General features: G+C 38.5%; 2 protein-coding genes across 4 annotated transcripts in view; one reads left to right on the forward strand and one right to left on the reverse strand.

Moving 5' to 3' along the window:
* The first annotated feature begins 537 nt into the window (after positions 1 to 537).
* Positions 538 to 6,801, forward strand: psme3 (proteasome activator subunit 3). 3 transcript variants are annotated; one of them, XM_066665903.1, is made up of 11 exons: positions 538 to 560; positions 3,518 to 3,550; positions 3,635 to 3,697; positions 3,838 to 3,942; positions 4,073 to 4,124; positions 4,210 to 4,328; positions 4,424 to 4,492; positions 4,918 to 4,985; positions 5,257 to 5,311; positions 5,692 to 5,778; positions 5,905 to 6,797. In XM_066665903.1, the coding sequence occupies exons 1-11, from the start codon at positions 555 to 557 to the stop codon at positions 5,983 to 5,985; spliced, it is 738 nt and encodes a 245-aa protein (XP_066522000.1). In that variant the 5' UTR covers positions 538 to 554; the 3' UTR covers positions 5,986 to 6,797. The 3 variants fall into 3 exon arrangements, with proteins under 3 accessions (XP_066522000.1, XP_066521998.1, XP_066521997.1); XM_066665901.1 differs by lacking the exon at positions 538 to 560 and adding an exon at positions 1,405 to 1,747 and having other exon boundaries at positions 4,076 to 4,124; positions 5,905 to 6,801; XM_066665900.1 differs by lacking the exon at positions 538 to 560 and adding an exon at positions 1,414 to 1,747 and having other exon boundaries at positions 5,905 to 6,794.
* Positions 6,802 to 7,780: 979 nt separating this feature from the next.
* The window catches only part of skap1 (src kinase associated phosphoprotein 1), a 46,189-nt gene continuing 28,544 nt past the window's right edge, over positions 7,781 to 25,425 (reverse strand). The window contains exons 10-12 of the mRNA XM_066665778.1: positions 23,589 to 23,642; positions 22,667 to 22,776; positions 7,781 to 8,226 (exon numbers count right to left, since the gene is read on the reverse strand). Of these exons, the coding sequence (XP_066521875.1) occupies positions 8,134 to 8,226; positions 22,667 to 22,776; positions 23,589 to 23,642 (257 nt within the window). The 3' untranslated portion in view covers positions 7,781 to 8,133. The remainder of the gene's footprint in view (positions 8,227 to 22,666; positions 22,777 to 23,588; positions 23,643 to 25,425) is intronic.

Here is a 25,425-nt window from a genome sequence, read left to right on the forward strand (position 1 = left end):
GTGTTTTTGGACTGTGGGAGGAAACCGGAGTACCCGGAAGAAACCCACGCGGACACGGGGAGAACACACCAACTCCTCACAGACAGTCACCCGGAGTGGGAATCGAACCCACAACCTCCAGGCCCCTGGAGCTGTGTGACTGCGACACTACCTTAAGTAAGTAAATAAGTAAAATAAATAAATAAACGAATAAATGAAAGAATTAGCAACATATTATTGTATTTGACTGCCTCTGAGCCAGTACTAGCTGGCTATTCGTTTTAGTAATATTCAAAAGCGTGAATTCTGGAATTTAGGTTAATCAAACCAGCATAATCGTTCGTCACGTAACAAAGACCTCACCCAACGATAATCCAGTGAATTTTTCTGTTCATGTGGTGCTGTTTATATATATATATATATATATATATATATATATATATATATATATATATATATATATATATATGATTGGATGAATTATCATGACCTCTCTCTGCCCGTTGTGTGCTTGAACCACAAATGTGTGGAGACTCCTGGAGGCACAGAGGGGTACAGAAGCTACAGCTAAAAGGATGGAGGTAACAAGCTTGCAAAAATGTGCCTGGATAAAGCTAAAGGGAAAATCTGAAAGATTGATGATGCTGTTAGGTGATTTTGTTTGAATGTTGTACTCCTCTCTGTGTTTTTTAACAAACCATATGTTATTTTTGAGTTTTAGTGGAGTGGTTTTGGTAGTAACTGCTATATACTTAGCCTACTACAAAAAGCACTACCTGCTGCACCACTCAGAATAATATCGACATTATTCTCAGAATTATTCAAATATTTTTCTCAGAATTCTGACTTTGTTCTCAGAATCTTTTTGTTGTTGTTGTTGTTTTTCAATGTGCTGGCCCTAAAACTTCGTCATACCTTCAAGAGAGGTTTCAGCAGTGGAAATTCAATTTTGGTTACTTTTTAGTAACAGACGTTTAATAATAGTTTTGACTTTGTCTAAATTTAAATGCAGTTTTAAACTGCGGTTGATAGGCTCATCAAAATATTGTTAAATGACCGCAAGATATGATGTAGAGCAGCAAAGAGAGTAATTCTCTCTACCGCTCTGATACGTTATTGAAAGATATTTTGGTGTTGCTTTAGTCGCTGCTTTGGATAGGGAGTACGGAAAAACTTGTGGCTCACCCACGGCACTAGGACTGGGAATCGAGCCAAAAGTATCGATTCTTCGAATCAAATGTGCGCGGGAAAACAACGTCAGTTATGTGGAATAAAACCAGAGAGCTTTCGGAGTCGACACTGCAGTTGGAGAGTCAACTCTTTCATGGCTGGTCTCCTGGCCCTGTGCCGTGAGTGATACTCAAATGGCTCCCTACTCCCTAAATAGCACACTACATATGCTATAAAATAACAGTTGGTGCACCTATGGCGTTCTTCGTGTATCTTAAATGAAGCATTTTATATTGTATTGTAAGCTCGGCGACCACTTTTCTAAAAGTCCAAACTCTCTAAGGGCACTATATAAATATGTAGGCAGTAGGGGGCGATTTGAGATGCGGCAAGTTTTTTTTTTTTTTGTCGCTGATTCTTTAACGTCATCCGTTAGCGCCCGAGCACCTTGTGGCTGACAGTCAGCAGTGGAAGCCACACGTTCCGTGAGAAAGTGTTGATGTGTTTAAAGCTGTGAGGACAATCCGCGTTTCTTCACTCTCACCGATACACAAACATGTCTTCGCTCTTAAAGGTGGACAGCGAGATTAAGTCAAAGGTACGTGTGGTGCGATGTTTTTTCTGCGGTGATGTTGGAGAGGACTGTTAGGCCCGGTGTTAGCCCTCCGTCTGGAGCCGGTGTGTCACTAGCGAAGAAAGAGGGGCAGCTTTCTCGCGCCATTACCCAGCCGTTCTCCGGTTTACAGCCGATGTCTTCTCTGAATCGTTCGTGCGGCGTCATTGAGAAGTCCTCTGCTTTTTTCGCGGCGTTTCTGTCGCTCAGTTGAGCTCCAGTGGGAGCCTCAGTATTTCTGTGTCTCCGGCATGTGCTCTCTGTATCTCACTGTTTAACTCCTATAGCCGCTCCAGCTCTCTCCTCATCTTTTTTTTCTCCGGCTGTCAACTGAGGTCTAATTTAACGAGCCATACACCCTGAAGAAGAGACTGAAGACGATATTGTTTGTAAACAGACTATAACCCGCTCTATGCAGCCAGAGTCCAATACAATAGAGTACTGAGTTCAGTGGGTTGTTTAGCTAATTCTTTAGCAAGATGCTAAAGGGCCCATATTTTTACAATGGTCTTTTTTCCCTTTCTTCACTTTTTTCAACTGAGTTTGTATAGGGTTTTACATACAATACGGAAATATATGCAGATGAGAGCTCGACCTCTTATAGTCTTACAGTCTCGTTTCATAGCTATGCCTGTAAAGGAACACTATGTAATATTTTTATCTTAAAATTACAGCTCTAAAGGCATTGCGATGTTTCACTGACCTATAATAGGGAGAACAGAGCTTCTGTCATTTCTACGCTCAGCTCAGCATTGCAAAAACTGCATTATGTAACTGTTGGAGGAGGGTAGGGATCCCCCACCAATTGATTTCAGTACAGTGCTGTAAAAATGAAATGTACTAGGGGGAGCCCAAAGAACTAAAATCTCAAATCTTGCCTAGTGTTCTTTTTAAACATATAGATGTAAATGTGCTCTCTTCTGATGGTTGCCATGTGTTTGCATTTAATTCAATGGGCTTAATAATAATTCATTCATTCATTGTCTCAACTGCTTATCTAGTTCAGGGTCGCGGTGGGTCCGGAGCCTACCCGGGATCACTGGACGCAAGGCGTGAACACACCCTGGAGGGGGCACCAGTCCCCTACAGGGCGACACACTCACACCTAGGGTCACCAGTCCACCTACCAATTTGTGTTTTTGACCGTGGGAGGAAACCCACACAGACACAGGGAGAACACACCAAGCTCCTCACAGACAGTCACCTGGAGCGGGGCTCAAACCCACAACCTCCAGGTCCCCGAAGCTGTGTGACTACAACACTACCTGCTGTGCCCCCAATAATAATAATAATATTAATAATAATGTTTGTTTATTATTCATCTTGGGGAAATCTATTCTCAGCACTTTGTATTTGTGAACACACACTATTAAGAAATTAGATTTTTTTTTAGCATACATGCCCATAGGGCAATGAGTGCACTCACAACTGGAGCAGCAGGAACTTCAACTGTGGATAGTCAGCCCCTGTCCTCCCTTTTTCCTGATGGTCTTGGGAATTGAAAGGCCCACCTTGCAAATTGTGGGGATTAGTTCCTTAGCTTTATGATTTAGGAAACACTGATATTGGAATGCTGTGGTTTCACAACTGAAATGCTCAGCTATAGTGTTGGCTGCTTATTTCACTCATAATGGCATATAAACGCTACCACAGAGACATATTAACAAGGTTAAAACTTGATTTTCACTGGAGGGGTCTTGTTGGGGGTCAATGTTGAATTGTTTAAAATATATATTCCTTATTTCCACACTCCAGGTGGATGTTTTCAGAGAACGTATCACAGGAGAGGTAAATTAAATACATAGACCCTTAACATTAACATGTTAACAGTTTGCTTGGTTGTCTCAGATACTCATTTATTTGTATTTTTAGGCAGAAGATCTGGTTGCAAATTTTTTCCCTAAGAAATTATTAGAACTGGACCAGTTTCTTAAGGTAAGATGATACATTTGGAAATGTAGGTAAATACAAATATTCTGTGTGCTTATTGTTATTTATTTTAAATATGATCACTCTAAGTAGTCTTTACATTTCCACATACTTTGGGCCATGATACAGTTTGCTTTCATTTTCAGGATCCCCTCATAAATATTCGTGAACTGAAAGAAATCCATTCAGAGATCAATCTCACTGTGCCAGACCCAATTCTTCTTACAGATATCCATGATGGGCTTGACGGGGTAAGGGATGCAGTTTAAGGCACTTTATTAGCTGCCCTGTTTTATTAAACATCCACATAAAATGCAATGTATTTGAAACTTTTCTTTATTAGATGAAATAACTCTCTGTCCGTTTGAATTGTTCTATCAGCAGCAAAATGCTAAAAAGAGAAAGCTTGAGGATGGAGCAGATGAAGACAAGGGTAAGATCTATATAGAGTACACTCGGTGGATTTTGTTGAATCAGTTTCTGTTGTAAATCAAACCTTACACTCTTCCCAATTGTAGTTGGTGGGACCAAGGTCTATGTCATGCCTGGTGGAATGATGAAAAGCAACGGCAAACTGGTAGACCTTATCGAGAAGGTTAAGCCTGAGATCAGAACCCTCATAGAGAAATGCAACACTGTATGTCTAAGTTTTCCTTACAGTCATATGTTGTCAGATGCTTTGATACTTGATTACAGAACAGTGCAGTTTCTGATGTTTCTGTTTATATCTAGGTCAAGATGTGGGTACAATTGTTAATTCCAAGAATAGAAGATGGCAACAATTTTGGGGTCTCAATTCAGGTATAAGATTTTCAAATCTTTCATCAAATTGTGCAACACCTGAGGCTGTGTTTTTACATGTACTTGAATTTCATTCTAACTATATTTTCATAATACAAGCTCTCTGGATTTAATACTGTAATGCTTTTAGCACACTAATACCGATATTCCAGTGTTGGACTGGAATCCAGTTTGCTAACGAGATGGATGTCTGCTTAAGTTTGCTACTTTAACATGAATTTTAATTTAAGGTCCTTTTACGATCAAATGTTTGTGTTAATGTTGTATATTTTTGCTTTTTGTTTTAAGACATTTGTGAGTTTATTATGCAGTGAAGTGATGGTGTCAGTGAATGAGTGCTAATCATGAGCATTAAAGACTCTTAAAACTCTTCAAGTATCTAGTATGGCTCATTTGAATTTACTGTCTGTCTTCACCACCTCCAGGAAGAGACTGTAGCTGAGCTCAGAACAGTGGAGGGGGAAGCAGCATCTTATCTAGACCAGATATCCAGGTACTTTTCCTCTTAATTCTCTCTACTATTAAAAATGTGCAGTAGTTATTTTTCAAAATAATTCTAAGCATTTTATATTTGTTAAATGAGAACAGATCCAGGTTTGCATTGAGCTTTTTGATACATATACTGCATTAAATGGAATTTTTGCCAGTCCCCTCTTAATAGTAAATTCACAAGCAAATGTGTACTGAGTGCTCTGATGAGCGTGTTTTATGCAAACAGCTAAGGTTAAATGTTGTGATATGTTTTCTCTCTCTCTAACCTGTAGATACTATATCACAAGAGCAAAGCTGGTTTCCAAAGTAGCAAAATATCCACATGTGGTAAGAACTGTTCAGTGCACATACAGCGTCTTTACAATGTAGTCTGCACGTAATTTGAAGCAGTCCATTTTATACATAAACATAGAGTTAAGATGAGCTGCTTAAAGTCTCTCCTGTGGAAACACCCTTCACTGACGAGTCAAAAACAACAGCAAGTGATTTTACAGCAGTAGTAGGGTGCAGCCACTATTAGAACAATCATGGCACGCAGAATGTGGTGATGCCTGGGGCTGCAGAAGTGTTCTTCATACATTCATTTAATTATGGTCCAGTGAAAAGGCAGTTTATTATATATGAAAATTACCTCCTCTCTGCATAAGTGGAAGATATTTTGCAATTGTTTTTATATAACTTCTAAAAGATTGTTTTGACTTCAACAGGAAGACTATCGACGCACAGTTACAGAGATTGACGAGAAAGAGTACATCAGTCTGAAGATCATAGTGTCCGAACTGAGAAATCAATATGTAAGTTTTTAGAGAATGTTTTTATGTTCCACTTCATATGTCAAAGTATTATTTTGAAGAAAGACTTGCACCTGCTTCTGTGCTTTAAACGTGGAGCTTTTTAAATTGCTTTCCTTTTTCTAACAGGTAACTTTACACGACATGATCCTGAAGAACATTGAAAAGATAAAGCGGCCGAGGAGCAGCAATACAGACGCTCTCTACTAAGATCGCTCACCTTCTCGTCTTTAACCCTTTTCCTTTTACTTTATGGAGCTAGCTGGAACCTTGGACTGGTTGTAAGGCAAACAAGAAACTGTTAAAACCTGTTAGAGACACACATGCTCCACCAGGTCTGGTGCAACATGTTGCTAACGAGAAAACTGTAATATAGGTTCACTATTTTAAACCCTTTAAAGAATCCATATTGATTTCCTAGTGGACAGTGTTAATGTTTGGAGATAGTCTGAATATGCATCTTGACGAGGTTGTCCCAGATGTTTTCTTGGTATTTAATTAAAGGACGATCTTAACCATGGGTTTATTTTTATTTTTCACAAAACCAAATGCAGTTTAGTTTATTGAGGGTTCTAAGGCATTTTACATGTTTTAGACACAGATGGGTCATAACATGGATGTAAAAGGTAGATATTAAAAAGCTCAGTTGATGAACAGTTTCCCTTATTGAGAAACTGTGAAGGTCTTATTTGATGCTGTATTTTAATCATTTGACTCTGTCCATCTAATGTATAAATGTAGTCGAAGATGAAAAGCTGTACTTGTGCATTTTACATTCATTCAGATAGAAGTTATATCATAGTAATGAAATACAAATATATTTTACTTTTATTTTCATCTGCATTGATAGAACCACCAAGTTTCCAAAGCTTCTTATGGCTCTTTTTTCTTGTCCTGTTTCTTTTAAGAGTAAAACGTTTTGCTGAATAAACAATGTTGTTTTTTTCAATGCGTTGAAGAAATTAATTCAATCCACTACATTGATGCAACTCATTCCCCCCATAGATGAGCTAGCAAGTAATAATTGGCCCCTCTGAGTGTGTATTATATATCAGCCATTATGTCGTATGAAGTCCCTTAAATAGTTATGTTTTGCCACTATTATAATAATTGTTTATTTTTGTCAATTGTATTCAAAACAATAATTGAGAGAATTATGAGATAATATTCTTTGTAGAGTCATTACAGCGTTAAATGGTGTGATTTGTGCTCTGAATTATTCCAATGAAGTGCAGTCTGGAGCATTTCTTTGAATGACCAGCAGGTGGCTCGTTTATCAACATGAGCATAAAAGTATATAGAAATAGGATTGTTCGTGGAGCAGTAAATTAGGTCTCATTTAAACCGTTTTTTAGTACAACGGTAAACTTATTTTAGAGATATTTTCTATAAACGTGAATCTTCTCATATTTTGAGATAATGGAGCGACCTACTGTCAAGAATGATTCTTCATATGTTTTATAGCCATTATTTCTGGAGATTAGCGACCACGTATTTCTTTAATTCCCAATAAATATGCCATTAAATGGGAGTTATCAGGCCATTAGCTGCAAACTGTCCCACGTGGATGAACAAAAATCTCAAAAATGGAAATAATTATGTACCGAAAATGGGACTCTTCTTTGCAGGACTTTGTACAGCACTAAAAACATCACCATTGGAAAATAGATACCTAACTTTCGTCTTTGAAAGGCAGGAGAACATCTATTCTTTTGCTTTAGATCTGAAAAAATCCAGTTCTTTCTGTTTGTTCTTCCAGGGCGAGAAAAGAAGTGTGGTTATGTAGAAGCCAATCGGAAAAGGACATTTACAAAATAGAAGAAAATTAGCTTGTTCCATTTTGTCTGGAAACTTCTTCACACTAATTTATATGATTTCCAATAATAATATAAAACCATTCATGTTCTTTAAAAACACACACAAAGGAATTCAGTAAATTTGTAATATTTTTTTAATTTTTAAAATATTTTTATGAAATTTTCAGAACAGAACAGAAAAATACTGTTTCAGAATAGCTGAATTAGTGAAATCAGTTTCTTATAATCCACTATGGTAGGTCCGTTTAAGTCAGATTTGATATACTGAACCAAAATTATGAAAGCAGTAGGAGATCCACCGTTCCACGCTGTTATTTTTGTAGTTACACATTTATCCAGAAGGTGTCGTTGTTGGTTATTACAATATTGCAAATTCACTTACGGATTTCTTTTATAAAAAACAGCACATACTATAGATTATTGCTAGTTTTACATAAAGTATAAAGTCAGACAGTATGTTGTAAGCCTCAGTTAGGGATATGCCACAGATTACAACAAAAGAAAGACTTAAAAGTTACAGGAGTCATCATTATTTTGAAGCTTAAAGAATATATGCAGGGTGTAAAAACTCTTTGGGTACAATTCCAATAACACCATCCAGCTCCCCAACCCACCAGCCATGGATATTATACTCCTAGAAAAGATACAGAGAGAACATAAATATTAATAACATAAGATAAATACAGAGTGCATCAATATTAATCTAAAAACTTAAAACAAGTAGCAAAATATATTTTTAATTTATACACATCCTTGAAAGATATGAAAGCAGAATATATATATATATTAAATCATTCATTATCTGTAACCGCTTATCCAATTCAGGGTCGCTGTGGGTTCAGAGCCTACCTGGAATCATTGGGCGCAAGGCGGGAATACACCCTGGAGGGGGCTATATATATATATATTTTTTTATTTTATTTTATTTTTTTTTTGTCACTGTTACCTAGGTCATTTGATAATAATAATAATAAGTTACATTTATATAGTGCCTTTCACAAACCCTAGGATGCTTTACACAGTAAAAGCTTTGAACAAATATTTGAAGGGGGACAAGGCGGAGCAGTTATGAAGGGATGATGGAAGAGAATTCCAAAGTCTGAGGTCAGCAACACTGAAAGATCTGCCAAGTAGAAAGTGTAGTTGAAGAAAAAGTAAGAAGACCGTAGTTATAGGATCTGAGAATACGCAGGGGATGATACAGAGAAATGAGATCAGAGAGATACACAGGAGCCTTGAAGGTTAGAAGAAGAATTTTGAACTTAATCTTAGCCTAAACAGGAAGTCAGTGGAGTTGCCAAAAAACAGGTGGGATATGAGCCGTGCGTGAGCACAAGAGGTATAAATGTAGTTCAAGTGTAAACTATAGCCTGTTATATTAAACAACATACATTGTTACGTGTGGGCTTTTGTATAATCCACTGTCACTTTAAAAATATCCACTGATAAATGCTATGTTATTGTCGCTGTCCAATTAAAAACATGTATGTCCATATTTTGTCGATTTTTAGTTTACAGCTGTCCTTCATACTGAGTATAAATTTTAAGGTGAATGGACCAATTTATTATGCAGAAAACAAGTGCAGAGTTAGTGGTACACTGGAATATATAGCACATAAGAACTTTGTAATGTGTAATGTGATGGCAAATTAAGTGTACATACTTATAGTTTCTCTGCTTGTGTTCAACTGTACACATCCCACAAATAAATAAATACATTTCATTTTTATGTCTTTGGATAATAGAAGATAAATTCATGCTACATGGAGCTCACTGCAGAAAGTAAAAGAAGCAGTAACTCAGGGTGTCTGTAAATGTCTTTGTAGTGTAACTGTATGTGGGAGTAAAAAACAGGAGTATTTCAGCATGCTATGGCAGAAACGAATAATTATTTCTTATGTTATGTAAACGGCTGTTGTGTTAATATACAAACATAGTGCACAGAGCGTGAATATTTTAATGACTTTATGCTAACACAAACATGAAGAGAAATATGTAAAGTACCAGTCAAATGTTTGGACATGCCCACTCAGCAAGGGTTTCCTTTGTTTTGGGCCATTTTCCACATATTGTGAATGTACAGTGCCAGTCAAAAGTTTGGATACATCTCATTCAGTGTTTTTTATTATTTTCTACATTGTAAATTAATATGGAAGACATAACACAAAAAAAGTGTTAAACAAAGCAGAATATGTTTTATACTTTAGATTCTTCTAAGTAGCTATCTTTTGTTTTGATGAAAGCTTTGGCACTCTCTGCGTTCTCTCAATCAGCTTCATGAGGTCGTCACCTGGAATGTTTTTCAGTGAACAGCTGTGGCCTAGTCAAGAGTTAATTTGAAGAACTGCTCGCCTTCTTGATGTGTTTGAGACCATAATTGTGTTGTGCAGAGACAGGGCTGGTACACAGTTCTATAGAGTGAATAGCCCTATTCCACCAATGACTAATGAGAGGAGGTGTCCAAACGCTTGACTGGTACTGTACATCTCTTACTTAATGAATACATGCTTCTAATTCCAGAGAACCCTCCTCTGGACAAAAATCGCTGTGAAAACAGATATTTTTTTTAAACCATTGCACTAAGCAGAAAAGTAGAAGCAGACAGGTATGGAGATTTTAAGGTAGGGTCAAAAGCACTTGAGCAGGACAACTTGACACTTCTCTGAGCAGGTTCTGATCAAAGCAGACCTGCTCAGTAATTAGTCTTGGCTTGAAAATCCTCATTACTCCAGCAAGGCAATCGCAGTTCACTCCAGTTATCAATCAGACAGCAGCCAGGCGATGGACCTGGCACTTACGAGCAACTAGTGGGGAGAGCCCTGGACCTGGCCTTTGACAAATGGACACAGGGCAGTGTGGTGTTATCAACGAGACGGCCGCACTGTGATGGAGCGTTGGTGAGAAAGCAAAGTGTTCAACGTGTGTTAGTATTCCACAAGCACACACAAGAACATTTAGATGTGATGAGCCTGTCATCCATCCAGTGCCTGCAGAAGAGAGTGAGAACTAATTACCAGCTCCTCACGCACAGCGCTGCGAGCCTAATGTAGTCTTCAGCCCATGCAGACGAGCTGCTCTAATGATGCCATGAGGAATGAATTCCAAGCGGGGGAAGAATCTAATGGGGCCACCAGCATCCACACTGCCATTGCATATCAGACTTGGGTGAACTTGAAGGTTTCGTTTCAGAGAATCAAACCAATGTTGGAGGAGTTTGATGAAGTGTCACAATACAGTACTTACAAGTAAAGATTTCCAAATAGCTTTTGGCTTGGATGTACTTGTCTAATCTTGTTTATGAGCCTGTTTCATACTGGCACATCCCATGAAACACAAGAATCGTTCTCTAAAGGACCATCCAGAGACATTCTCAAGCTGACTGACTTAAAAATTGCAATTTGGGAAAATCTGAATGAGTACAACACTACTAAATATACATTTTAACACATAAAATATATCAAGTCTTTTATTTTCTTTAGAAAAACCTTCAGTCTGAAGGACAGAGCTGAAGATCCACATGCAGTAAACGTGTCATTTAAGGGTAGGAAGTAAAACAGCTATCGACTGAAAGATCATTGGATTAGGAATGCCTACCTGTTATCTACACTCACTGTCCATTTTATTAGCTCCACTGACCATACAGGAGCACTTTGTAGTTCTACAATTACAGATTTCTCTCCATACTTTCTTATCCAAATTTCAGTCTGCTCTTTCAGTTCAGCCCCTCAAACATAGCATTCCACCTTAAATGATGCTGAGATTCTGAACAGAAACAAACCAGAAAGGACAGCATTTCAGCACGATCATAGACGTCCCCTTTAAAAACAATTGAGACTCGTCTTGGATTGGCATGATTTCTGGAGCTATACTCTGAAAGTTGTTTATGGAATTAAAAGTGTTTTTTTCTGAAGGCCAGGTTTATACTGTTATAATATAGAGTTAAAAAAAGACAGTAAACATTTATTCATTCATTGTAACCGCTTATCCAGTTTAGGTTTGCGGTGGGTCCAGAGCCTACCTGGAATCATTGGGCGCAAGGCAGAAATACACCCTGGAAGGGGGCACCAGCCCTTCACAGGGCAACACACACATTCACTCACACCTACGGACAATTTTGAGTCGCCAATCCACCTACCATTGTGTGTTTTTGGACTGTGGGAGCAAACCCACGTGGACAACACACCAAACTCCTCACAGACAGTCACCCGGAGCAGGAATCGAACCCACAACCTCCAGGTCCCTGGAGCTGTGTGACTGCGACACTACCTGCTGCATCACTGTGCCGCACAGACAGTAAACAGTCCTCTTCATAATGTCGTAAAAGTTTTCAAAACCACAATAAACTACTTCTCTGCCCCTGTAGCGACATATTAAGAAAACACCAACATAAACAGCATTCTCATAACAGCTGTCTCTTCTCTATCACTCCATTCCTGCTTCCCAGTTCATTCTGTCTCTTCCATTTTTCTGCCATCTGGTAGAAATGTTGCACCAATACACATATATGATATTAAGAGGTTTTTTGGGAAAGAAACAAATGATGGAGTGATGGGATGGTCTCATTGTGGCTTTGCTCACTGTTGTTAGGGAGAGCCAATGATGACTGTACCCTTAATATACTGTAAAGCCAACCATTCTTGTTTTTTAAAGATTAAAAACATGTATTAGATTAGAGTGCTGTGCAAAAGTCAGAGACCACTCATTTAAATTTCCGGCTGAGACAGAAATGAAATAAAATCAAAATGACAACGACAGTTCCATGCTCTGAGTCTGAAATGAAGCGAAATAGAAGACATCGAAGAAAATATGAAAATCAAGCAAAGAAACTGCAGGTGTTCTCAGAGCAATGGGCTCATCAGCCCAGGTCCCAGACATGGAATTTCTAAGACTGGGAGTAACGGAGAATGCAGCCTAAAATCTAAGACAAAACGTGGGGCGTATCCCTGTAGATTTCTTTAAAAACAGGATGTTGGGCTCCAAAATAAATAAACAGGAAGATATATGATATTAAATGTTGAGACTTCTGTAGAATTTATTTTGTAATATATATGTTTTGGGCCTTTCTTTCTTGATGCTAAAAAAATTAATAATCACTATATGGCCATTTTGTGTTTTGTTGAAAATAAATGAAGGGTGGTCTATTGCTTTTTCACAGGAGGTATTTCGATTTATAGCCCCTACCCTACGCTTATTATTCAGTTAACAATGTATCTTGTCGGAGATAAAAGGTTTTCTTACATCAGTGAAGCTTTACTAATGATCTATTGCTATTGGGAATGTTATTGCTATTCAATATGCAACATCTGATTCATTCCACTATAGATGATGAATTCAGCTGAGCATCATTGCTGCATCTTTCACAGCTTTTCCTCTCATTGGAAGGACCAGAGCAGGTGTGTTCTTCTTTGAGGTGTATATGTGTGTGTGTGTGTCTAAGCCTGGACTGTGTGACTGAAACCATGTTGTTGCTGACCTCCGTATGACTCCTCTTTCGGAGATGGGTGGGGTTGGCACAGAGCGAGACCGAGAGTGTGTGTTGCCATGACAACACCTGCAGTCTGCAGTGTGCCACTGATATCATTTATTTCTCACTCAGGGGGGCTGGCTAGCGCTGGTATTCAAATGGGCCCATCACTCTGGAGCGGCCGGGGGACAGACTGGCAGCTAATGATGCCTTCAGAAAAGGAGAGGCTTAACTGGAGAATGTCATATGGCACATGACAGGGTGAAGGAGTGGCTCGTGTCTGTAAAAAAAGACAGCAGCAATGATGCCAAGCAAACAAACGCTGACACTGCCAACATGTCTCCGGTGCTATTCCCTTGCTTTTTTTAATCTCTTCCTTCATTAGAAGAGAGTGAAAATATATTTCTTTTTTGCTGTATATATGTTGTTCATTTCTGTATTTAAAGTATTTTTGTATATAAAAGATAGTCATAATATACTCATTTAGTTTACAGCTATTCCAACCTGCTTAATTTGTAATGTTTCCTTTTTAATGCATAGTCCTGTCCCCACCCTCATAAAAGAAAAGGAAAAAACAAACAAACAAAAACAAACGGCCAAACCATAGCACACACCCACTTTTGGTTTCAAAGGATCTAAGAACTTCTCAGTCGGTGTTGTTTTAAAGAATGTTAAGATCATAAAGTTTGTCCTTTTGTGCCATACATTGGAACTCCTCTCTTTCCTTGCATAGCTTCCTTTCTCTCATGTTTTAATCATTTACCTCATTTGCCATCTCCCTCTTTTTTCATCCCACCTATTTTTTTCTCTGTTGCTCACAGCAATATACACTCACACAGACACACACACACACACACTCGTTCTGTGAAGGCAGGAGAGATGCTAATAAGAATGAGGCATGAGGCCTGAGCCGCAGGCCACCAGCTGACTGAGGTAGGCCTTGGGAGTGATGGAGCGCAGGAAGTCTCTCATTGCCCTGCCGCTGAACCCTCCCTCTCTCTCTCTCTCTCTCTCTCTCTCTCTCTCTCTTCTCTCTCTCTCTCTCTCTCTCTCTCTCTCTCTCTCTCTCTCTCTCTCTCTCGCTGTCATGCGCTGGAGTGTATCAGCACAATCACACTGCTGCTGCTGCTGAGCATCTCTAGCTGTCATTAGAAAGGAGCATGAACATGTCGCCATGTTATTCGTCAAAGGAAGCAAAATATGAATATATTGCAGCTACATCTGTAATTGTTCCTAGAGGCATCCATCATGAAATTAAAGCCTGATCAATGTAACCAGTAATCAATGCAGGTCATTTACATTCAATTTCAATTACCTAGAGGGCTGCCAAGACTCATCATAGTTATGTTACAAGTGCAGACAGCGTTTAAACTAAGGAAGGAGTAAAGGATTCAATCTGGTCATAAACAAGTAAATGAAAGTAAAGACGATCTTGACGATCTCTGCAGCCACGGTGCTGGAAATTCAGCCACGGAGAGTGTGAAATGATAACCAAAAATGTGGAAGAGCAAATAAACTAGCTGCCGATGTAAAAGTACGCTAGGGGATTACTGATGGCTCTTTAACTTAATAGGCATTTAAAGTGGATTGTGTATGCTGCTGAGTGCCTGTAATGATGGCTGTTTACGTGGCCTCTCATTTATAATAATTAGGCAGAGCAGGAGGGGGCCGGCCGCCACGCAGTTCTGGACTATTGGCTTAGGCTGAATAATGACCTACTGTAGTTGACCGGGAGATGACCGTTGCCTTCTGCATGACCCCAGAACCCCAGACTCACCCCCCCTGCTGATTCTGCTGGTAAATAGAATGCCCAATGTCTCTATATAGCGCCTTGGTGTCTATTGCAATAATGAAGGCAGGATTTCTGATGTCCTTGTGTGTGTGTGAGTGAGAGAGAGAGGTGTGGACACATACAAGGGCCTTAAAGGATGCCCTCTGTCGCACTCTCTTACCCTCTCCTTCCCTTTTATTGCACTCTTTTCCTTTTCTCAAGGCATTTTGTAGCAGAGTGACCCCCAAAGTGCTAGGGCAGCCACAGTTTTCATTTGTCTGAAAGTGGTGAGGATGGGACCCACTTGGAAGAAAACACACACATACACACAGCACAGAGAGAGAGAGAGAATGAAAACTGCCCACTGATAGCTTACATGTGTTATCTGTATCAGTAAATTAACTTGAATGGTAGGTTTCACAAACCAAAGCACTAAGGGGTGGATTCAGCAAATACATGGAATATTCTTACCTTTCCTTTCAGTGCAAAATAAACATTTAAAATTGTATCTTGTCTAATCCAGGGTTTAGCACAATCCCTGTCTTGGAAAACAGCCCTTAAAACTAAAATTTCCAGAAAGGTGTTTGACTTTGGTGTACAATCCCAGGACAAAGTATTAACATGTAGAGAGCCTTTACATTACTTTACATTACTGTGTGGCCCATAGTCCAAAGTTAGCCCTTGAGAGTGTAAGATTCAGCAGGAAGTGAATACCTTCCCCAAAAATACACAGCTTACTGTTCTTTTTAAACTGTATGTTTAGGTACTTTACTGCTAAAAAAATAGATAGAAGTTTTAAAATATATTAAAAAACTACTCATTTCCACACCACAAATGCTCCCTAAAACCAAAATGGGAGCCATTTGGGCACCTCTGCTTTACATTATAAGACTTTTGAAGTACTGGTGAAAACTGCTTATTTTCCTATGGTGTGTGTACATAACACTGGCCACAAATGTCAAGATTCTTGCCTCTTTTGATTTTTAATCACAAAGCAACCACTATTTATTTAGAAAATTAGAAGACCTGGATCCGTGAGTCTCTTCAAAAACCTACAATGGTCAGCCAGAAGGTGTCAGTAGTGTCCACAGTCCACAGAGCTGACGTTTTGGGGGGCATCTACACACTTCAGAGGGTTTGGCTTATATCTAGACCAGTGTCCAACCCACTTTTATGACAGAGGGTGCAGCGCATGCCCCAAAAGTCTGGTTTGAACTGAAAAAAGTGCTGTTAGTGGGCTTGAATGTTAAAAGGGTCCTGGAGAAGTTTGGCCTACGTCTAGTCGTAAATCTCTCCACCTTCTCATTGCAGCTTTTTTTTTTTTAACTGGAATTCCACTGGGAATTCAGGCATGTGTTGAGGCTGACCTCCGGAGTCGTGTACTTTGAATTCAGGGACATAAATTAGAATCCAGGAATGCAGGAGAATCAAACGGCTGAAGAAAGAACATGGTTAAGAGGCAATGTCAGTGGGGGCCCCCCTGTGCTCTGTAACTGAAATCTGGACCCTCTTAGAAACATCACCAAGTATCTTTTCAGAAGAAGAAACTTTTGAAGAATGTTAAAAATAAAAGTTCTCAGCTTTGATGAACAGATCCAAGATACATTTTACTTGGCACAGATCCATGTTTTATTCAATGAATGTTCTTAAAGTTATTAAAATGTTAATTAGATGGTTCTCTTAAGCACTGTGAACTTAACACTTTTAGAGAACCACACTCTGCACTGTGAAAGAAAAGGAAAATGTTTAAGGCACCTCTGTAGCTACTGTACAATAACCCTAAATAACTGTATAAGTGTATCAGAACAGTAAGATTATGTGGTGGTTCTTCACACTGTATACTTGACTGAAAAAACATATTCATTCACTTGCCTCAATACAAGCCATTTATCATGTGTAGTTATTCAACCAGTGCCTCGAGCGTTGTCATATTGCTCAAGATGCAATTAAAAATGATTAAAATATGACCTTGATTTTGTCTCTGTCTAAAGGGACAGTTTACTGGATCGTTTGAACACAGCAGCTGTCCTTCATGTTGTGTGAAAATTTCATGATAAATAGACCAAGAGAAATGCTCCAAATTATTTGGAATAAAATCTTTTTGCATTGACTTCCATTGAAGATTAACAAGGTTTTATCATTCTCCTGAATTTATCATACTATTTTTGGAGATACATGTTTTTAATTGAACAGTGACGATCTGTAACAATGAATAAGCATATGTTCAAGAACTATGTGAAACTACACTTGTCTCTCAGGCCAATAATGGTTCCCTAAATAACCATCCACTTTTTTTAACCATTCATAGTTTTTTAAGGAACCAAATGCCAATTAATGCACTTCTGTGGGAATTAATGTTTTAACGGTGAATTCCACTGATTTTCAAGGTGTCTATACATACATATATATATATATATATTCTCTGGTTAGGAAACTTTCTTTTTTTATCTGTTTCCTGTTTTTTACCACATCACTTTCTTTCAGACCCACAGTTTAGAGTTCATTGTGCCTTCTCACAATGAAACTCTCAAAAATGAAAACTTAGCAGATGATGACAGTTATCAGATGATGAACTTATCAGATGATGACGGTTGTTGTGATCTACCATATCTTGCATGGCTCTAAGGAAGCCCATATGAAAATTCTTCTCCCCTTTTAGTGCCTCTGATATTTTAGTGGATTATGAGTGGATTATCCTCTTAAACATCTTCTGAGCATTAATATATACAAAATCATTTACTGGAAATTAAATAACTCGGTTTTCTCTGGTGTTTGCCCAATACTGTATGTATGTATATATATATATTATTGTTATTTTATATAAAGGGCTTTCCACAAGCTTTTAGAGAAATTCAACACTTCAGATGTCTGGGTCGTATCACCAACACTGTATACAATATAAATTACATACGTTTCTCTAGAAAGACCTGTTTTATATCTTAACACATTGTTCTGAATTTTTGGAAAAATCTGTGAAATTATTTCTGCAAATAATAAAAAGCCGTAAATCAAATCTATTGTGAAGGTATGTTATAAAGAGCAGTATCATTTTCAATCAGAAATCAAACAGCCATTAAGCTTCATAATTACCCCCAACCACACTAGGACAAATAAAAAGAGCATGTGTGGATTACCAAAGCAAGTGTGATGTGATTAGTGTGGGGAGAAAAACAGCCCCAAACATCCTGCTCTACTGCCATCAGCGGCTCCCCTGCTCTGAGGATTGAGGAGGCTTGAGTAACGCTGCCAGATGGATGTTAGTATTAGCCACTATTTCATGCTGGAGTGTAGAGACAGCGAGGCAGTGCTGCAGAGCAGGAGCTCAGGGGCTCTCACTGAGGAGCATAACACAGAGGCAGTGCAAAATTAACTCAGCTGAATTAATCAGGGTAAGATTGAAAATGAGGATGAGCTGCAGATGAGTGAGCAGGCTCACTGGGTTTATTTATTTTGCCCCCTGCTGCCCCACACTGCTCATAATCTTTACAACACCACAGAAACCTGTGCTTAAGGATATCACCAAGTGTCCCACTTCTGCACCCACCCACAAACACATTATGTAGGTACATACAGTATTGGGCAAACACCAGAGAAAACCCTTCAGTTATTTCATTTCCAGTAAACTATTTTGTATATATTAATGCTCAGGAGATATTTAAGAGGATTATCTACTCATAATCCACTAAAATATCAGAGGCACTAAAAGGGGAGAAGAATTTTCATATGGGATTCCGTACAGTCATGCAAGATATGGTAGATCACAACAACCGTCATCATCTGATAAGTTCATCATCTGATAACTGTCATCATCTGATAACTGTCATCATCTGCTAAGTTTTCATTTTTGAGAATTTATGTTCATTGCTCAGAAGTGAGAAGGCGCAGTGAACTCAAAACTGTGGGTCTGAAAGGAAGTGATGTGGTAAAAAAACAGGAAACAGATAAAAAAGAAAATATTTACTAACCAGAGAATATATATGTACATATTTCAGGATATATTTCCACACCCGTTAGCTATATATGAAGTTCTTGACTGAAGCATGTTGTTGGTCCTGTAGGTAAGCCTTGTTTCTATGTTGTTTTGTCTTGAAAATCTCTCTCTCACACACACACACAAACAGGTACCTAATCAGCATAAAAAATAGAATATATCCTAGCTGCAGTTATGTAGGCTACTGTACGTGATGGATCAATAATAGCTGCTGAGAAACCTTTCTATAATCCACATGGTCTGTTCAGCTGCAGGCTGTGGGACTCCATTGCTGTGACAGTCCTGTCTGCCCCTTTGATTTGCTACTTTTCAGCATTCAATCATCACGCTGCTTTAAAAACCTGTTGGTTAGCACCATTGATTTAGCACTTTACACGTCTTTATCACCTTGTAATTATACTCAGTGTTGACACAAATACACCCGGCCTCCCCTCCACGCCTCTGGCTAGCAAAATTTATGCGCTCTTATTTTATGGCCACTGCTTTATGAGTGAGACTGTTAGAGGTAGGCTTGAGTTCTAGCCAGTGGCTCATATTTCACTCAGTGGGGTCAATGGTCCAGGGAAGCACCCGTAAAACAAAAGCACCAGCTCTATATTGTCTAAAATGATCCAGAGGCGCAAACAATCATGTGCTGAAGGAATTGCTCAGTACTCATAATAATATTCCAGTCATTAAAATCTTCAATATATAATTATTTCAGTTATAGATGAGTGAATGGAATTAGGGAATATATGCAATAAATTGACATAAATAATCTACATAAATAAATACGTCTATAGAATATATAATGACATGAACAGAATACAGCCGTGATAATGACAGCTTAACGCTAAATAGAATCAATACATGCACTCATCATTCGGGTTAAATAAAAAAAGCCAAGAGAAGCCTATGCTATTACTAACATTCCAATGTTGTCTCAAAGTCCAGTGTCTGTAAATGGCTAGAACACAAAGGGTTTGGTCAGGTATGCTAGGCTTTCTCTTTCTGCTCATGGCAGAGAAAAGGCATCTGGAGATTGTTAGACAATGGAGAGAACGTTCAAAAGCATGAACTGGGATGAGGATATTGCTCTATTCCTTCTCCATAGGTGGGTAATAATTACTTATTTTTGCTGTTTCAGATAACCTAAGATGGACCAGATTAAATTCAGGAGAGTGTAAGTGCATGTAAGCAAACAAAGACAGAAAGTGGTACAAAACTAAACAGCTCAAGTTACAAATGAATATCTGTGGTAACTGAAACAGTGGATAAAAATTTGGAAAACTACATACAACAACAGACATTCAGACTCTGAGCTTCTGAACACAAAGAACGCAGAAAGAAAAGCATTTGCACAAAATCATCAATGTAGCCTTTTTAGCCATTTAGACAGTCTATGTAATGGAATCTCATTCATTGTATGTAACCGCTTATCCCGTTCAAGGTTGTGGTGGGTCCAGAGCCTACCCGGAATCACTGGGTGACACACACACACACACAAATGCTTTTAAGTCACCAATCCACCTACCAACGTGAGCTTTTGGACCGTGGGAGGTAACTGGAGCACCCAGAGGAAACCGACACAAACATGGGGAGAACACACCACAGAACTCCTCACAGAAAATCAGCCAGAGCAGGACTAGAACCCACACCCTCCCTGGAGCTGTGTGACTGCGACACTCCCTGCTGAGCCACTGTGCCGCCCTAATGGAATCTTATACACTGAAATATGGCCAAATATTGTACAGCACGCAAATGCACAAAACAGAAAAGGTAAATAAACAGCTTTAGCATGGAATTAAATATGTAAATGTAGTGCAGTGAATAAGATGCTATTTAACATGCATAATATTTATTATGCATAACTTAAAAAAATGTGGCCCCAAAATCTTTTTTATTACTAGCTGAACAATGTTCAAAGTCTTTGTAAAACAAACAATATACTCACATTAACCTCACAACAATTGAATTCTACCAAAGTATGCTGTTATGCTGGTTTCATGCATCACTAAGCTTACAGAAAATGCCCTGTGTAAAAAAAATGGTTTTGTTTAAAATAGTTTTCTCTACAAATAGGCTGAACATCTCAGCAAATTACAGTTCCCCTATAAATGTACTTGAATCAAAATATGTACTGAAGGACTCACTCTGAAACTGCAACATACAAAGTAAAGAATGCTTTGTTCCAATATATTACAAAGGCCTCTTATTATATAGATCTACTATAAGTATTATGACAGCCAGCGGTGCTAGTCTGATGCTAACACAAGAACATTAGAAGGATCTCTAGTGGATATTTGTATTATTATATGTGAGATTCATCCCATTTCTTAAAAAAATGTTGTAATTATAAAAGATAGAATTTACTGTATATCTGCATTGAATATATTATTTGCAGTTACTATTTTACACAGTAACAGAAAGCTAAACAAGGCCATGCATTAGAGTGATTTTACCACAGACACGCTCCTCTTCATACCTAAAACTCTCATAGCCATAACAAATTCATTGTTTTATTACATTTATTTACAGTTACATTATTCCAATGTGTAAAGTACATGAGCAAAATAAGCTAAAACATCACAACTGATGTTTCTGTTTACTTCTACTGACACAAATGCATACATAACTTTCAAACTATTTTTATGTAGTTTTTTCAAACTGTATTTAATGTAGATGGTATGAGTTATGTATTGTTAGCTATTTTAATGCTTAATGTATTAGTATAGTTACCGCTGGCTTAACACGTCTTTTTCTGTATTGTGTACACTGAATGTATGTGTTCACACTGACTTAGCTGGAAGTCAAAGGCAAAATTAAAGCACATTGATTAGCCGTTGTGCATTTATAAGAGACATCTAGCCTATGCATGTACTATTGAGACTTTCTGCTTGTAAGCCATGTGAGGTATAGATTTGAAGAAAAGGATGAGCTGGTGAATGCACTAGCTGTAGGAGGCACTAAATAAGCAGTTGTGCATGGCTGAACACTCAATTCTCCATGATACAACCCTGGTAATGAATTAACAGCCCATTACTGAGAACCTGGCCATTAAGCAGCATTCTCCAGCGACAACAAACACACAGAAAACATTATCACAACATTACATCAATAGAAAAGACGTAAAAAATACGCTGAATGTGCAGGATGCTGAAAGTCCAAGTCTCTGGTCTTGGGAAAATAATTTATAGCATTTTCCTTGTAATTTAATTGTTCCTTCAGAAAATGATTTGTCAACTGTTTGATATTTATATTTTTATATACCTTTATATTTTTATTTGCATGAAAACATGAATAGTATGACAGTTTCTGAGTGCCACTGTGGCCCAGCAGGTAGTGTCACAGTCACACAGCTCCAGGCACCTGAAGTCCTGCTCCGGGTGACTGTCTGTGGCGAGTTTCTTGTGTTATCCCTGTGTCCGAGTGGGCTTCCTCCTGGTGCTCTGGTTTCCTCCCAACAGTCCTCCCATGTTGGTAGGTGGATTGGTGACTCAGAAGTGTACATGGGTGTGAGTGAGTGAATGTGTGAGTGTGTGCCACCCTGTGAAGGACTGGCGCCCCCTCCAGGGTGTGTTCCTGTCTTATGCCCAATGATTCCAGGTAGGCTCTGGACCCACCGCAACCCTGAACTGGATAAGCGGTTACAGATAATGAATGAATGAATGAAATCTGTTTCTTCAGAGGGCGAGATAAAGACATATTAAAGCTGTGTACATCCCCTTCAGGTCAAGGAATTATCATAAAATTGTGCGTAAAAATGATAATGGTCAAGCTAAGATCAATCAAAGTGAAGGAAATAGAAGAGGACGAGAGAAAGAGATCAAGCTTGAGATTATGTCTGCATGCAGGAGGCATTCACTGACCTTGCTAAGGATGTAGATGAGATCTCCTCTGTGAAACGCCAACTCATCAGGACCCTCAGCTTCACAGTCCCAAAGGCCTTGATAGTAATTGGCATAATCTGATGATGGGTCTATTAAGGAAACACACACACACACGAACACACACTTGCCTTTTAATATACAGATATGGAAAAATGGCTTATTAGGACTAAAGAGACTTAAGCACTATTTGTGATTAATTTGATTAATACGGGAGGTCCTGTAATGAATTTGAAAGAGATTTAACAGGCCACTTTTTAATGTATGAAAAATTTGACCCTATTACCATAGATGGCCTGCACTGAAAACTGCAGCACACATGTACACATAAATGTTACATTACGAGCATATCATGTAATAACAATAACAAGAAGCTTGGCAGTGCCTATTAGCAGTAGGTTGCTAATTAGTTTTGTTTTTATATCAGTATATAGTGATATTTCTGAGGCTTAAAGAATTATTGGGAGACATTTGCTTGAGAATATTTACTTGTCACACCCGTAGGCCTATTCTGTAGACTTTTAAAAGAGGATATTCAGCCTAAAAAAATTTAGTACCCCAACCCACCCCCGACATTCACACTGAAGGTGGTTTCAGCTTGAACTGTTTTTTTTTTTGTTTTTTTTATGCAATGCAACACAAATACAGGGCAGCCAATCAGTCACAGAGACCATTTACTAATTTATCTAAAAAATTAATATCTATCCAAATGTCTTAAATGCACAGCAACAAAAACAGTCTGATCAAGGCAAATGAATACAGAGCAGCTAAAATGGACTTGTAAGACAGGACCTTAATAGTTTGTAAATTAAAGCACTTCTCCATATAAAACAGTTGGATACAGCTCAGTTGGGATTTTATAGACCTAGTAACAGACAGCAAGGGGGTGGGGGTGCATACTCACCTGCTTTCTGGCTCTTCTCACTGCCTTCCTCAGAGTGGTCAGAGAACTCATCCTCTAAAAGAGAACAGAGAATAAACAAGTTGGAAAAGCGGAATATAAAACACGTTTCAGTCTTAAACAATGTTTAAAAAAATTAATGATCAATATCTGAAACACAGTGCACTCGCACCAGCAGCCTATAATATGGGTTTTATATAACAGGAGTGGCATTAGCAGAAAAGCCATGGTTTTTGATGTATAGAAGATGTATAGGAAAGGTGCCATTCTGGATTTGGTGGTTACTGTGTCAGGGCAGACGGGACATTGATTCAGGGTGTGGCACCTTAGGGTCTGTGAAGTGACAGTGATAGCCTTGCTCTCTGTCTCCCACATCCATCCTCACCCTGTCAGCCTGCCGATAAAACCACCACATGGCAACCTTATACTTCCCACGACACGGGCTGGCCCTATGCTTCCAGGAACCGTGAAAAAAAAGCTAAATTATAATAAAAACAATGCTGTGCTTATTCCTTTATGTTTCTGTCCACTTATGAAACAGTTAACAACTGAAGAACAAAGTAAACCTTTCTTTTTAATGGCCTGCCAATTATTCATTTATTTAACACAAAACATATGCATCTGTGTTGTAAATGTGCATACTGAATATGTATGATAAATGTAATACAGTATAATATATTATAATCAAATCGGTAGGCTGATTTGTTTTGCAATATGTCCTACACACTTCCAAAAATTTGCATAGTATAGTTTCTGCGGTGCTGAGCCCAGAGTAGCAGAGTCTGTATTCTCCCTATTACAGGTCTTACTATTTTATTCTTTATTCACCTCAAAATATGTCTACCACAACAAAACTGCCTCATCATAGAATCGTCAAAATGATTTACAATAATACACATTACTTTCCAGAGCTCTTAGCTTTCACTGTGTGGTTATTTCATAAGAAACAACTCTTTTATATACATTTGTTCTTTTAACATTGACTTATTTAAGCTAAAACTGTGTCTGAGTTAACAGCTTCTAAGTATGAACAGCTAGGAAGTGATTTGATAACATTACACTTGTACTTTTAAAGTTGATAAAAAGACAATTCATTTGTTAACTATAATTACTTCAAAGGTAATTTATCATCAGCTAAAATTTCACAATCATGACAAGCCTACCCCAGAGCATTCAGTGCTGTATCCCTATACCAAGACAGCAAATGGGACATTACCCATAAAATGCAATAACTGACTATAAAGAACTATAAAAAAAACCACCACTTTTATGTCACTGAATATCTCAACAACAACTGTGTGCTTTTTAAACAAATAACACCCAACACTTTCAAATCCAAAAGTCAAAATGTACCAGGAGGAGGAAGAAAGAGAGACTGATTGAGTGCAGAAGAGAGAGAGAGATGGTCATCTGATCCACCATCTGTGGCCAGCTCAGCTGCCTCACACACATGGCGGAGAAAGGTGAAAATGACAGCGCTCAGGACTGATGTGTTTCTGCTCTCGTTAAGTGCTCTCAGGCCGCTCCCGCTCATTTTTGGGGCACCAGATCTTGATGTATCTGTTCTGCTTCATTGCACGACACTGGCTTTGACACTGGGAGTTACCCCATCAGCTGCAAAGATGATCAGCCTTACTATAAAAATGTACCTTACCAGCCAGTCTTGATTCTTAGACTGCTCTGAAAACAAGTGTTCAGCATTAGCTCTCATCCAGGGATGTGAGACTGAAGTCTTGTTAGAGCTCTGTCTTTGAGAACTCAGAATTCGATTCATGAAGTCTTTACAATTATTTGAACTGAATCATATGAGTGTAATGTAAAGAATGTTTATAGGGCCCAT

Source organism: Hoplias malabaricus, chromosome 3, assembly GCF_029633855.1.
Source record: "Hoplias malabaricus isolate fHopMal1 chromosome 3, fHopMal1.hap1, whole genome shotgun sequence".
NCBI classification, from domain to species: Eukaryota; Metazoa; Chordata; class Actinopteri; order Characiformes; family Erythrinidae; genus Hoplias; species Hoplias malabaricus.

Coding starts and splice junctions, on each gene's coding strand:
- psme3 (XM_066665900.1), top strand. CDS start 1,706: ATGTCTTCGCTCTTAAAGGTGGACAGCGAGATTAAGTCAAAG. Junction 3,943..4,072: donor TCCATGATGGGCTTGACGGG/GTAAGGGATGCA, acceptor TTGTTCTATCAG/CAGCAAAATGCTAAAAAGAG. Junction 4,125..4,209: donor TGGAGCAGATGAAGACAAGG/GTAAGATCTATA, acceptor TCCCAATTGTAG/TTGGTGGGACCAAGGTCTAT.